This window comes from Gymnogyps californianus, chromosome 5 (assembly GCF_018139145.2).
Source record: "Gymnogyps californianus isolate 813 chromosome 5, ASM1813914v2, whole genome shotgun sequence".
NCBI lineage: Eukaryota > Metazoa > Chordata > Aves > Accipitriformes > Cathartidae > Gymnogyps > Gymnogyps californianus.
The window spans coordinates 9,058,671-9,072,668 of record NC_059475.1 but is presented as its reverse complement, the minus strand read 5'-3'; the positions used below and the strand labels follow the sequence as shown (position 1 = coordinate 9,072,668).

The 13,998-nt window shown below is 36.3% G+C and overlaps 1 protein-coding gene across 1 annotated transcript in view; it reads left to right on the top strand.

Annotated features, from left to right (window-relative positions):
- CCDC73 (coiled-coil domain containing 73) overlaps positions 1-13,998 on the top strand; it is a 91,303-nt gene that overhangs the window by 70,344 nt on the left and 6,961 nt on the right. The window contains 6 exon segments of the mRNA XM_050896865.1: positions 3,595-3,705; positions 5,635-5,766; positions 9,255-9,290; positions 10,818-10,986; positions 12,159-13,046; positions 13,049-13,711. Of these exon segments, the coding sequence (XP_050752822.1) occupies positions 3,595-3,705; positions 5,635-5,766; positions 9,255-9,290; positions 10,818-10,986; positions 12,159-13,046; positions 13,049-13,711 (1,999 nt within the window).

The window sequence follows — 13,998 nt, the reverse complement described above, 5'->3', positions numbered from 1 at the left end:
GGCTCCATCACACGTAACGGTTACTTGGGAAGACAAAACGCCATCACTCCAAATGTTCCCCCCCTTCCTTCTTCTTCCCCCAGCTTTATATGCTGGGCATGACGTCCTATGGTCTGGAATATCCCTTTGGTCAGTTGGGGTCAGCTGTCCCGGCTGTGTCCCCTCCCAACTTCTTGTGCACCCCCAGCCTGCTCGCTGGTGGGGTGGGGTGAGAGGCAGAAAAGGCCTTGACTCTGGGTAAGCCCTGCTCAGCAGTAACGGAAACATCCCTGTGTTATCAACACTGTTTCCAGCACAAATCCAAACCATAGCCCCATACCAGCTACTATGAAGAAAATTAACGCTATCCCAGCCAAAACCAGCACAGCTTGTTTGAAACTTTTTACAAAGATTAATTTAACAGTCCCTTGGCTGTAGAATTGCCTTAAGTAGCATGATTTTCTGTTATTTGTATGTTGGGTCCAGTGAAACAGCTGGATTACTTGCTATTTGTACAATACTGGTTTTTGTTAAAGTAAGAAGGTAACGTGCATTTTATTTTTTAAGATGATTGAAATTACTTTGTAAATTGAACCAGAAGCTCCAGATAATTTAATTGGTATATAACCTTACTGATGATGACTTTCATAATGCGGGGGTCCTTTAGGATCTTTGTGTCAGGATTATTGAATAGCAGGTATATTCTAAAAGTGCTTTTTCTGATAGTATTTCTGAGCTATTGTTTCCCATCTCAGATAAAGTTTATAGTATGCCTTAAAGCTCCAACTAAAACTGTGAATGGTAACTGTGAATCATATCTTTGAAGACTCCACATAAATGTCTACAAGTGTAAGAGAAGTATAGCTTGTTTTCTTGTTGTTAAGGTATGAATTGAGTACAAGTCTCTGTTTTGCAGCCTGTACAGGCCAACAATTGATTTCTGATTGCAATTATACTAATTCTGATTAGAGAGCCTGCTTTGATTTGGGTCCTGTTTATATTAGACATTGGGAAGGTATTAATGTTTTCTATTTTTCTAACTACAGGACAAACTATTTCTAGTCATCAAAGCTTCAGTGTAGTCTTCAAAGGTAATTTCTTGCAGGCATAAGTACTGTAGATGAAATTGGTGTTACAAGACACGGATAACTAATAAGAGGCTCTTGATTCAACCTTTGAAAGCTCTGTTGACTATACGAGAACTCCTCAATACTTAGTTTGATGTAAATATTCCTTCTTAGTCTTCACTGTGGCACTTAAGATCAGCTAAGATTTGATCTCAGTTGAGTTTTGTGAGAGCATTCTGTGCATTCTCAAAACCAAGATGTTCTCACTTGAGCATGGGAATTAAAGGATTCATAACATTTATATAAGCACATATGAGTGATAAGCTTTCAAGAAATCACATCTGGAAACATAAAAGTGGCTAGGTATTTTAACAGATGTATTTTTTTGTAAACCCGATAAATATGTGCATAAAACGCAGCGATTCCCTTAAACAGCATGATGTAAATGCAATGCTATATTAAAAGTGAGTGTCACATGTTCTTGTTCTTTCCATATGAACTCATGGGGTTATTTTGATTTGTCAGAAATGTCTGTCTTTCTGTTTAAACAGTAGTCATAAAATATTGTCGCTTTTTATAGCTACTCATTTGGCTGACAGTTTGATACAATTACCGGGATATTCCAGGGAATGAGACAACGTTAACTGCTTATTTTGCAGTGTCATTTTTTTTAAAGCAACAAATGGAACTTACAAAATAGGGAGCTGAATATATAACTTGAAGGGTCTACCCACTTTCCTGCCAATTTGAGAGCTACTGCTTTCGTCTTTATTGATTCTAGAACTGCAATATGATGAATGGTGTCTGAAGGTTATGTATTATTCTTATGCTCTGTCCTACATCCCTGTCAAATTTGTGGCCATTGCTCATCAAGAAAAAGAGTTTCTTGAGAATAATAGAAAAATTGAAGGAGTGATTGTACAGTCCCATGGAAATATTTTTATTCATATACTCACAAAAAATTACTGCTTATTTTTGGGCTTGAGATGACAGAATACTTAAACTTGCAAGGTAACATTCAAGAAGGATCATACTGTTCTTTCTCATTCTATCTATGCATACTTAGTGCTAGGATACCAATGTCCTTATGAGTTCAGAAAAACAAGTGAGAATTCTTTAACAGATGACAATACTTGAGAATGCGAGGAATTCAGGTATTCCCCTCTCTGTACGATTGGCTTTAATATATGATCAGTTCTATTCATCTGCTACTCCTGATATTTTGCCCTAAGAGTTATGCTGCAAATAACTATTATATTCCATCTCAGAGGAGGTTGCATTTGAGACGCAAGTAAAAGCATCCTTGGAGTTAGAGCAGGTTCATCAAAGAGAAGAGGTCTTGGACTCCTAGTTTATAGAACTGGATGAAAGGTGCTACATCAGAGTGCGATTATTTAGACAATGTATTGTTGAATTGTCTCATCTTTTTAATTATATAATCTGTCAGAGAAGATCCATTATATTCTTATGCACAACTTTTTCCATGTGTATAAAAATGCAAGGTAGTCTGAATTTTCCTAGGGTTAATACCTGTAAAATATATTTGTATTAATAGCATAGCTAAATTAACATAGGCATTTTAAAATTGATGTTAAGTGAATCCAGAAGTAGACTCATTTTTAGTTAAAAGATTAAGTCAAAAGGAATTGCTTTGGAGTATTGCCTCCATAACTTAACATTTTTCAAGTAAACTTTCAAAGAAGCTCAGCCAAGTCATAAATGTGTGGCTGGTCATATAGCTACATGCATTAAAGTTATGTTTACATTACCAAATATATTTGTGTCATCTATATAGTAAATAATGGATGCAGTAAGTCCTTTATCTTCCATATTGTTTGCCATAAAAATGTGATAGGATAAAAATTCCAACACTACCTGAGATGTGTGTGAAGTTACTGTTGATTTACACAAGACTGCTTTAATTTAGCACAGTAAAGCTGAAAGAGTTAACCCCAAAATGTTGCAAGTACAATTATGATAGTATAAAACTTAATATTACTGTTATTTTAATGCACTCCTATTCTATTTGTGATCTAATAAAAATAAATTAAAGGATAATCAGACATAAACTTCATGTTCCAGTAGATATGTTTTAGAATTTAAAGTTTATACAGTTTATAAGATAGGTTAATAAACAATTTAGCATAGAAAAACTGATCAGAAAAATAAAAATATTTTCTTTGAGTATACTGTAGTTTTTTCTTTAAGTACAATGGGTCTAGATTGCGCTACATTTCATATTTCTCATCTCTGGACTTTATATTACTTTTTCAGCACATTAAAACTTATGCAGTGAAACTGAATAATGGCAAGTGTTTTTATACCCTTTTATAGCCATTTCTTTTTTCATAACCTCCCCCTGTTTCCTGTTAGCTAAACTATAAGCACCTTTCTGTTAATTTATGAAAATTATTGTTGAGATAGCACATTATCACTGATCTGTATGGCACTTCCAGCATGTTAGAAGCAAAGGTCCAAGCAACATAAAACACATCAAAATTCATTAATGTGGTATTGATTATTTTTTGGATAATTAATTTTATTGCAGACCCTTGAAAGAGATAATGAGCTGCAAAGGGAGAAGGCAAAGCAAAATGAAGAAAAGTTCCTTAATCTTCAGAATGAGCATGAGAAAGCACTAAGAACTTGGAAAAAAGATGTAGGTTTATTAAATTAAATGTTAGAGTATTAAAAGGTTTTTGAAATAGTCATCAAGCATTTCAGGTAATTCCTAAAAGCCAAGAAAATATTGCGGAAATAATACAATAAAAACAACCAGTTTCTTTTTCAGTAATGCAGACTCTTCTAGAAATGAATATTTTTAAAAGGTAGATTTAGGAGAAATGTTGACTTCTGTGCTCTAAAAGGTCAATACACTTCCTGCAGTTCTGTAAAGCAAGAGCCAGGGTATTAGGTGTTACATTAACTTTAGCACTTAAATATTCCAGAATTACACACTTGCCATTACCTAGACATGGAAGCTGATGGAGTTTTTAATTTACATTGAATTTTATGTATTTTTCAGGAAATTTGCAATTTTTTTACACAACTTATTCAGAGAATACCAGCATTTCTAGGCTGCACTCTTGTACCCTGAAAAAACTACGAGTAAACTGTCATATAGTAAAAAATGAATGTAAAGCCACATAGACTGAAGTGACACAGACTAAAGGTACTTCTGAAGGGCCAGATGCCCATTAAAAAAAAAAAGCAACCTCAAACTGAATCATGTAGAGATACTGAAGGCTTGCATTAAAGCAGAGGTCCTGATTTGACAGGAATTATTCAATTATGTGGACTGTGGGGTGAAAGGGGATAAGAAAAGGTAAAAACATGTGTGTCCTCTCAGTGAATTCACTTCTGTGCACACCTAAACAATAATTTGTCCTCAATATTTGCCATTCTTTCTACTACTTCATTACTTTTAAAGACTACTTCAGTAATTATTTAATCCAAAATAATTAGCAAAATAGTGTAGCTGTAAAAATTGTCTGCAATAGTAAATGCATGTTTACAAGTAAGAAAGATTAATACTTCTTCAATAAGACAAGATCTGTTCAGTGTGTGGAAACAGGACTCTAAGCAGCATTTGTTTAATAGTCTGTCTTTATTTCTACGTAATTGGCACCTACTGCCAGTAGCGTTTTGAATTTGGTAGATAGATTCTCAGGGAGGCTGTGGGGAAATAATGCAAAGTTGTCCTTGTAGTTCTATTGTCTAAGGCTAAGTCTTGAGTGCAGCCACTATGGAGATGACTGCAACCATGAGACTACAAAATAGCTGAACTGTTCTGATGCTCACTACCCTGAGAAGATTTGATCTCCCTGATTCCTAGGAGAGTCTTATACCATAGTTTCCTGTATAGACATGGGAATTGGCCCTGCTTATTTCTCAGGAATGTTTGCAACCATTCTTTGGAAGATTCTCCCCCCCCCCCCCTCCATATTTCTGCTATGGCTAACTAGAAATTTGGTCTTTTAATATCTTAAAGTATAGCGTCATCATGGATAATGTTAACATTATACACTGCTCTGGAAAGATTTGTAAATTAAATGAAGGTATTTCTGTAAAATTGCCCTTCTGTTCTTTTTACAACTTGTGTTTTTGACCATCCTTTTTGTTCTAAATACAGAAGTTTAATTGTTACATACTCACTGAAGCAGCACTGGATACTTGAGGCTATTTACAGAAGTAAAGTGCCAAGCAAATTATTTGCTGTTGTAGTTTCTTGACAATGTAGGTAGAGAATGAACGTTGACTAGCATGTTTATCTTTGAGCCAAAAAAGGAAGAAAGCTACAAATACAAATCTTACTTTTTTGAGCATTGCTACTTGAAGTAAATGGTGAAAAAAACCAATTAATAAAAGGTATCGCCTGCAATGGAAATGTGGTTAAAATTTTGGTTTGAATGAAGGAGCTCAAAATTATCTTACTTTGTACAAAGAAATTCCTTAGCATCTATACTTTCTTTTATGGATTTACTTTAATTGCTAAGCTGTTGATACCCCTGTAAAATACTGGTTTACGTATTTGAACATGCAGTAAAGATCTGTGTTTGTGTGCTCTGTGTACCCTCAATTATTACAGGAGGAAAACATGAGAAGAGAAATAGACACTATTAAAAATGAGCTGAATTCCCTTAAAGGAGTTCATAGACATCTTGAAGATTATCATCCTCCTCAGGGAAATCAGCATTCTGAGCAAGTGGAAAATCTGCAGGTAAGTGTCTCTAATAGCTGCAGTACTTTCTGTTTCTTGTAAAAATATGAGAGAATGAGAGACATGACATGCCTGTCATGTCCACTGATCTTCCTTTGACATTGCTAAACCTAAAAATTTATCTGATGTAATCAGTGATCAAAGATCCCATTAAAACTTACTGTACCCAGAGAATGTTCCCCTTTCATCCAGGGGGGCGCTTATATCATAGAAACTTGAGATGTTACCTCATTAATAAATTTATACATAATAGATAGCAGTTATCTTAAATAATCTACCTTTACTAAATCCCATTTCACAAACATGGTTTTTTATGGCTATTTCTCAAATACTGTGGCAGACCCATTGACTTCATAGGTATACAAGTTCCCTGGAAGCGTGGAAGTAAGTCCACTTCTACTCAGAGGAACTAATTTCAGCCTCTAACATGGGACAGATCAGAAGATTCGTTTTATCAACATATAGATTATCTAAGTTCTTCAGTTTTAGTTTAAAAAAAACCCAGCCTTTATTTCACTTAGCATCTTTAAGAATCATCAAAGGCATAGCAAGCTCAACAAGTAATGAATGCAGGAGGTAAAAGACTGTTTTATGCAGTGCAGGTTGAACTAGAATTGAGGTTGCATTGCTGGGTGAACCAAATCCACGTCCAGCTCTATATTCAGAGCACATATGAGAAGTCAACAAGTGGTTAAGCACATGAAGATGGTCTTTTGGAGCAAAAGGAAGAGCATGTAGCCCTGCAGCTATGTGTTATCCCTTGCTTAAACTGGATTGCAAATTTATATTCCAGTCTTTTATAAGACTGAAAAAATGGGAAGAGTTATAAGCCGTAAGAAAAACTTTCCCTGCGCATTGACTGTATTCTGTTGTTGAGTATTGGTTATTTTTTCCATTAGTTTTTACATCCAAATACTGAATTATCCTTCAAAGAAGAGAAAACTCATTTTGTATGTGTATGATTTTGCTTTCAGTGTTAGGAAAATAGGAAGACACTAGGACTGTAAAGACAGATTATTTTTTTAGAACTAGTCTATGAATTGTCAGTAAAATGACAAACCAATAATATTTTAGAATTAAACTTAAAATCAATTTCTTCACATACAGGTATGTATGTTTATAGCGCACAAACATACATACACACACATATATGAATATATACACATACATATCTGCTGGTATGTGCTTAATAATGCAATGGAAGTTAGGCTTGAAATGAGTACTCATCGTGCCAAAGCTGTATGAATTCTACAAGGTATAATGCAAATTGTGTAACTTTTAAAAATTATTATTATTTTGAATGAAAATGAAATATGAATTATGTTGTCATTGTTTAACCCCAGCCAGCAACTAAGCACCACACACAGAAGAGTAAAAGTGAGAAAACTCGTGGGTTTGAGATAAAGACAGTTTAATAGGTAAAGCAAAAGCCACGCATGTAAGCAAAGCAAAACAAGGAATTCATTCACCACTTCCCATCGGCAGGCAGATGTTCAGCCATCTCCAGGAAAGCAGGGCTCCATCACACGTAACGGTTACTTGGGAAGGCAAAACGCCATCACTCCCAATGTCCCCCCCTTTCCTCCTTCTTCCCCCAGCTTTATATGCTGGGCATGACGTCCTATGGTCTGGAATATCCCTTTGGGCAGTTGGGGTCAGCTGTCCCGGCTGTGTCCCCTCCCAACTTCTTGTGCACCCCCAGCCTCCTCGCTGGTGGGGTGGGGTGAGAAGCAGAAGAGGCCTTGACGCTGTGTAAGCCCTGCTCAGCAGTAACAGAAACATCTCTGTGTTATCAATGCTGTTTTCAGCACAAATCCAAGCCATAGCCCCATACCAGCTACTATGAAGAAAATTAACTCTATCCCAGCCAAAACCAGCACATATGTTTAGGATGCAGAATCAATGCACACAATCAGTTGCTCATGAAACAGTACTTGTGCTTACTAAGATAACCCTTTGTGTTTGAAAGCAGATAAGCTTAAAGCATATGCTCATAAATGCAAAAAAAAGTCTGAGATGTCTTCTAAATATATATCTTACACTATGTTATGGCAAATTGCCATACCACTTTGTGTTGTATGATCATAAGATTTCAAAAGCTAGGCAGGTTAGGCTGAGTCAAATCTCCAGTGGAACACTGCCAAGAAATTACAGGAACTGCAGCAGATCACATTGATTATTCTAATTTGTGGAATTTCACCTTGTATCAGTAATGACTCAGTGTCTAGCAAAACATAAAAAGGCAAGGTGTTGGCTATGATTTAGATCTTGACTATGGCTCCAAGTGTTGCCAGGAAATATGCATATATTTATTTTTACACCTTGTGCAATCTGAAATCCCTGCAATTATTTGTGGGGCATGAAATTTAGAATGTATGTAAACTTCTTCATACTGATCACCTGTGGAATAGTAATTAAACAAAAGGCCTTTTTTAAAAGAAAGGTACAATGTCAGACCTCATTACAGACTCAAATTGCAATTTAGTTTAACATAATTTGTAATACAGCTGTGTACCATTAGAGAATAGGGCTAGACCTAGCAATGGGTTATTGTAATTCTTTTGTGTGTATATGTACAAGGAGATTTGGTTTTGAGAACGTTTTGAATTTCATAGTATGAAATATTCTGTTGAGGGAAAGGTCATTGTCGTGGTTTAACCCTGGCCAGCAACTAAGCACCACAGAGCCACTCGCTCACTTCCCCCCAGTGGGATGGGGAAGAGAATCAGAAGGGTAAAAGAGAGAAAACTCGTGGGTTGAGATAAAGACAGTTTAATGGGTAAAGCAAAAGCCCCGCATGTAAGCAAAGCAAAACAAAGAATTCATTCACTGCTTCCCATCGGCAGGCAGGTGTTCAGCCATCTCCAGGAAAGCAGGGCTCCATCACACGTAACGGTTACTTGGGAAGACAAAATGCCATCGCTCCAAATGTTCCCCCCCTTCCTTCTTCTTCCCCCAGCTTTATATGCTGAGCATGACGTCCTATGGTCTGGAATATCCCTTTGGTCAGTTGGGGTCAGCTGTCCCGGCTGTGTCCCCTCCCAGCTTCTTGTGCACCCCCAGCCTCCTCGCTGGTGGGGTGGGGTGAGGAGCAGAAAAGGCCTTGACTCTGGGTAAGCCCTGCTCAGCAGTAACGGAAACATCCCTGTGTTATCAACACTGTTTCCAGCACAAATCCAAACCATAGCCCCATACCAGCTACTATGAAGAAAATTAACTCTATCCCAGCCAAAACCAGCACAGTCATCTTAGGTATATGTATGTTGCTTAGTTAGATTTTACTAAATCACAGGGAAAAAATTAAAATCCAGGCTTAATAGTTTTGATATGTAGGCGTTTTGGTTTATGCATCTTGGACCTATTTTTGAAGGGCTGAATGGCCATTTGAAGTTAATGGAAACTAGGTTTATTCAACCCATCTGAAAATCTGGAAAGGAATCATGTAACCTTTCTCCTTTTCTAAGAACACTTTATCATGTTTGTTTCAGATGCACTCAGCAGTTCAGCCCATACCAACAAATGTGGTAAGTTCCAATGTAGTAGCTGTTTTATACCTGTACAAAAGAGTAATATGCACAGTTATATTGTGTTGTTTGGTGTTTCTGTCTAAAAAAACAGCTCCTAAAAGCAAGAGATTATAGAAGAATTACAGCTTTCATGAAAGAAAAAGGAAATTTCTAATATTTGTATTTGAAAAGAAAAGGCTGAAAATGTGATGCCAAGGCTGTATATAGCCAAGAAGCAAAACTAACTAATTAAAACCTTAGAAAACAAAAAAGATGTAATATTTGCAATTTTCAAATCAGAATGACAGGGACGATGATTACAAAACGCGAGGAAAAGAGAAAGAAATTTCAATTGAAACTTCAAATTGAAGGTGGAGTATTTGGCAGAGGAAAACTATTTTTAGGACCCTCCTCCATTCACCATGACTCCTCCCTCCCCCAAATCAGCAAAGCTGGGAGCATCAGGATGTTTCTGTGACCTGTAGAAAATTGTTTCCTGCAGATTTGTATTCTACACCATCTACTGTGCCACCATTACAATAATCCCATTTTTTACCAGTGTTGTCTACATGCCTCCCTCCGTTTTGCAATATGCTCTGTCCTCCCCACACATCTGATGCCCAAGCACAGCGCTTGTAACTCCCTCCCATATCCCAGTCTTCCTTTTGCAACACCTCCAGTCTCACCCAAGTATCTTCAGCTTTTTCTCACATCTTGTGTGGAATAAGCAGTACCCCTGCTCCCTCCCACATCTACCTACTTTTATATACTATCTTTAGGGCAAGAGCTAGCACGTGTTCCTGCCTTCAGCTGCCAAACAGTTGATGATGATAAAGGATGCATCTTTTCCTTTTTTTCGTGGGGTTTTATTAGGGTGTTCCTTTACTATTCAGCTCCTCGTTTTCACAGAACTTTATCGAATGCAACTTTCAAAAACAAAGACAAATACAGCTGCAGTAGTAGACCAGTGACTTAAACTTTAAGTAGACACATCTTTCAGGCTTCTACTCCTGTTGAATTTGACTCAACTTCAGGTTAAAAAGCCATCTGGGAGGGAATGAGGAACTGACTGACAGGAATTGCAAATTCATAAGCCTTATTTGATCCTAGGTGGTTTGTTAGGGGAAAAAAAAGCATTAATATATGTGTGTATGCACATGTGTTTGAGTGTAAATAACAATCATGCAGGTTTTTTCTGCATCTAATTACTGAGCAGGTCACTGATTTAGCCAGCAGACAGAGGGAGTGATCCAGTCAGCACATGTACAACACATATTCCTTCCTCTGAGAAATTCTATCAATCTGTATAACTTTTCTCTGTGGACTGTAATATAGCAGGATCTAATTTCTTTCCTACTCTTCTAGGGTATTAGTCTGCTTTTTTCTCTCCATTTACATTAACTTTGTATACTTCAGGTAAATGGTCTCTGTTTTCCATCAGAATTGTAAAAAAAATTTTAAATCTAAGTCCTGAACTTTAAATCTTATCAGTGACTGTAGTAAATTATTAAAATATGTATAATCTTTTGTTCCTTCTTATGCTAGAGTGGTCAAGAACACTCAAAAGACAGTGAAATACAGGCTATTCAGAAAGAAAATGCGTGTATGCAATCTCTAATAAGACAAGACGGTAATTTTGGACACAAAGAAGAAACTGAAGTAAAAACCACAATGGACTACTCTTTAAGCATTGAGGAATTACAGATAGAACAAAGTAATAACATTACATGGATAATAGAGATTAAGTAGTATTGTTGAAGAAAGGATAAATGTTTACAGTATATGACAAGAGAATGCTTGAATCCTGAATTAAATGTTTTTGTGCTACCAACAGTAAAATTCTTGGTGTCAGTTGTGCTATTTATGATAAATTCACAAAGCTCTGAATGAAAGCACAGTAATTCCAGTGGCTGCCCTGGGACATAAGTAAGATCTGTGTGCTGCAACCCCTCAAGCCGTTGCAATACTCTTTCTGCATGCCAGTTCAAGAAGGGAATAGGGGTTAGGAAGAACTATAATGTGTATGGAAGTGTTAGGAAGCAAAACCAAGGACTTTCCCTTTCCCATAAAACAATGTAAAAAGGCAGAGAGTGAGTGATTGCGCCGCACAGGACAATGAAGGTCTGTTCATGTGGATAATCATAATACTTTTCTATACAAAGCACTTTGTAACTCCAATAAGTAATTTTTTGAAGCCACCTAAAGGAAATGTACTTCATCTCTAATGCTTGGTCTCTAAAATGTAGCAAAGATAAGTGGAAATTTAAAAGCTTATTACCTGCAAAGTGGCTGCTTTAAAGGATCAGTGCTCACAGCCTTCGAGTGTATCTTTCAGAAAACACCTTTCTGATATTGAAATGCTTGTTATTCCTCACTGGCCCACTACCATCAAGTCATAGCATATTCCTTTCGGTATGAACATAGTCCCTTAAACAGTTTTTTTGTTTTGTTTTCCATTTAGTTAAAAATGCCACTTTCAAAAATAAAGACAAATACAGTTGCAGTAGTCACCAGTGACTTAAACTTTATGTAGACACACAATGGTTGATTAAGTATGTGTTACAATTTCATAATGAAGACCCCTTTCAATAATAAGGCTGACAGGTATCAGCTGGGAAATATTTCAACTATAAGCCATATCTAAAATCTACAGAATGTTAATATATTTTGTTTGAACAGTTTATAAATATTTTGCAAGTTACCATAATGCAATACTTACCTTCAGTAACTTTTTGATAGACTTGTGTGTGTAATGTAAGATAAGAAAGATCAATAGCGATACTAGTCTTGAGTCCACCTCTTTGGAAATTTTAAACTGTAAAAGTAAAGCATTACTTAACCTCTGGGTTATCTATCACTAACTAGAGAATACACTTACTCTAACAGATTTACAAGTTCTTGAAAACAGTTTTAAGGATGAAATTAATGTTGCTAGCCCTTATGAAGAAAAGCAAAGGGAGGCTTCTCCCAGGAATACCCTCTGCACAGATACCGATTTAATTACCCAAGGACAGACCTCAGAAATACATGTCACTGAGTGCAAAGAAGCAGAAAATCTAGGAGCAACATGTAGAATGTTACTGGATGAAAACAATGCAAATTTAGAACAAAAACTACAGGACAGCACTGAGCTATTGGCAGCATGCCACACACAAACAAGAAAGGTCTTTTTAGACAGTACTGACACTGTAGGTACCTGCAAGAAAAATGGAAGTCAGGAGACCGACTCTAGCAAGCAAGAATTGTGCAATATTACAGATGAATCAATTTGTACTAAGGCAGATAAAAAATCAAATACCATGCAATACAACAAAAGTGCCCTTACACCTGAAGCACCCAAAACCGAGTCTGAAGCGGTTCTTTGCACCGAGAAGAATGCTGTGTGTGAGAGAAATACAGATAATCATCAAACTAAGGAATTAAGTTTTGGCATCCTATCTTATATTAAAGAAAATTCTCAAACAGAATACCAAAAATGTAGTTTGCTGGACAGTGACAGTTATGTAGGCAATGGATTACATAAAACAGAAAAAAACATGTTGAATCTGAGTGGTTTACATAAACTTCCTTTTAAACAGACACATGTAGATGCTGAAGACAGAAATTACAATGACAATGCCAGAAACATAAACAGAAGCGGTGCACTGAGGAGTACTGGTGTTCCAGCAACTGATGCTCAAAATCTGCTAACCGTTTATTGTGGTAATGCAAGCGGTGATGATGCCACAAAAGAACACAGTGATAATATGTCTCTCTCAGGTACTTTCAATATATGCCCCCAAAAACAGAAAGAGGAATAAATGTGGATGACACGCACAGCAAGCAACCTGAACAAGACAGTACTGAACAAACAGGGAATGCTACAAATACATGTACTTTGAACGCTGAAGCCGTATCTCCAGTAAAGTCTGATGGTCTTGAAATAATTGCTCATAAAAAAACCCCAACAGATAGAATTAGTACAGATAAACTAATTCTATGTAAAAAAGTTAATGATGATATTCAGAGACACTCCATCAAAAATGGACATTCCCTGGAGATTAATAATTCAACAAATAACACATTGTTAAAAGAGAAAAAAGACTCACTGAATAGTACAGTTCCAGGAAGGAAGTTTGCTGAGGGTCACCTGAACGAACCATGCTCTTTACCCATGAGAACATCTGGAAATTTAGTAAACATAAGTGGAAGGTCATCCTTTGATCTTTCAACCTCAGATAAAAAAGCTGAGAAAACTCCAGTATACTTAAATTTTTTAGACCTCAGTTCTTGTTCAAGAGTAAATCAAATGAGAGGTCAAGCTACATGGACTTCAGCTTCCAAGGAACCTTCCCTTTTGAAAGAGAAACTACCACGCTCAGTGGAAAACACAAAGGTTATTTCAAAAACACAGTCTCAAAATCTTAGTGAAAATGTTGACAGAAGAGAAACAGGACTAGGTAAGAAAAATAAGCATTTATGTTTTGAAGCATGTACTGAATATACTTAGAAAAATTATCAAAATGTGAAATTTCTGCATCTAAGTTTAGTGTAGCATTAGAAAAATGTAAACCTTCTGACATTTTAGTTATATGGCAAAAAAAAATTGAAAGATCAGATTTCTCTGTTAATTTATAGTATGAATGCAACTAAACAGCTTTTGTTTGCTCAATTATCTGATTAAATAAACTTTTTTTCATATTTCCCTTTGTGAAAGAAAAGTAGTGCAATGACAAACTGAATTTTT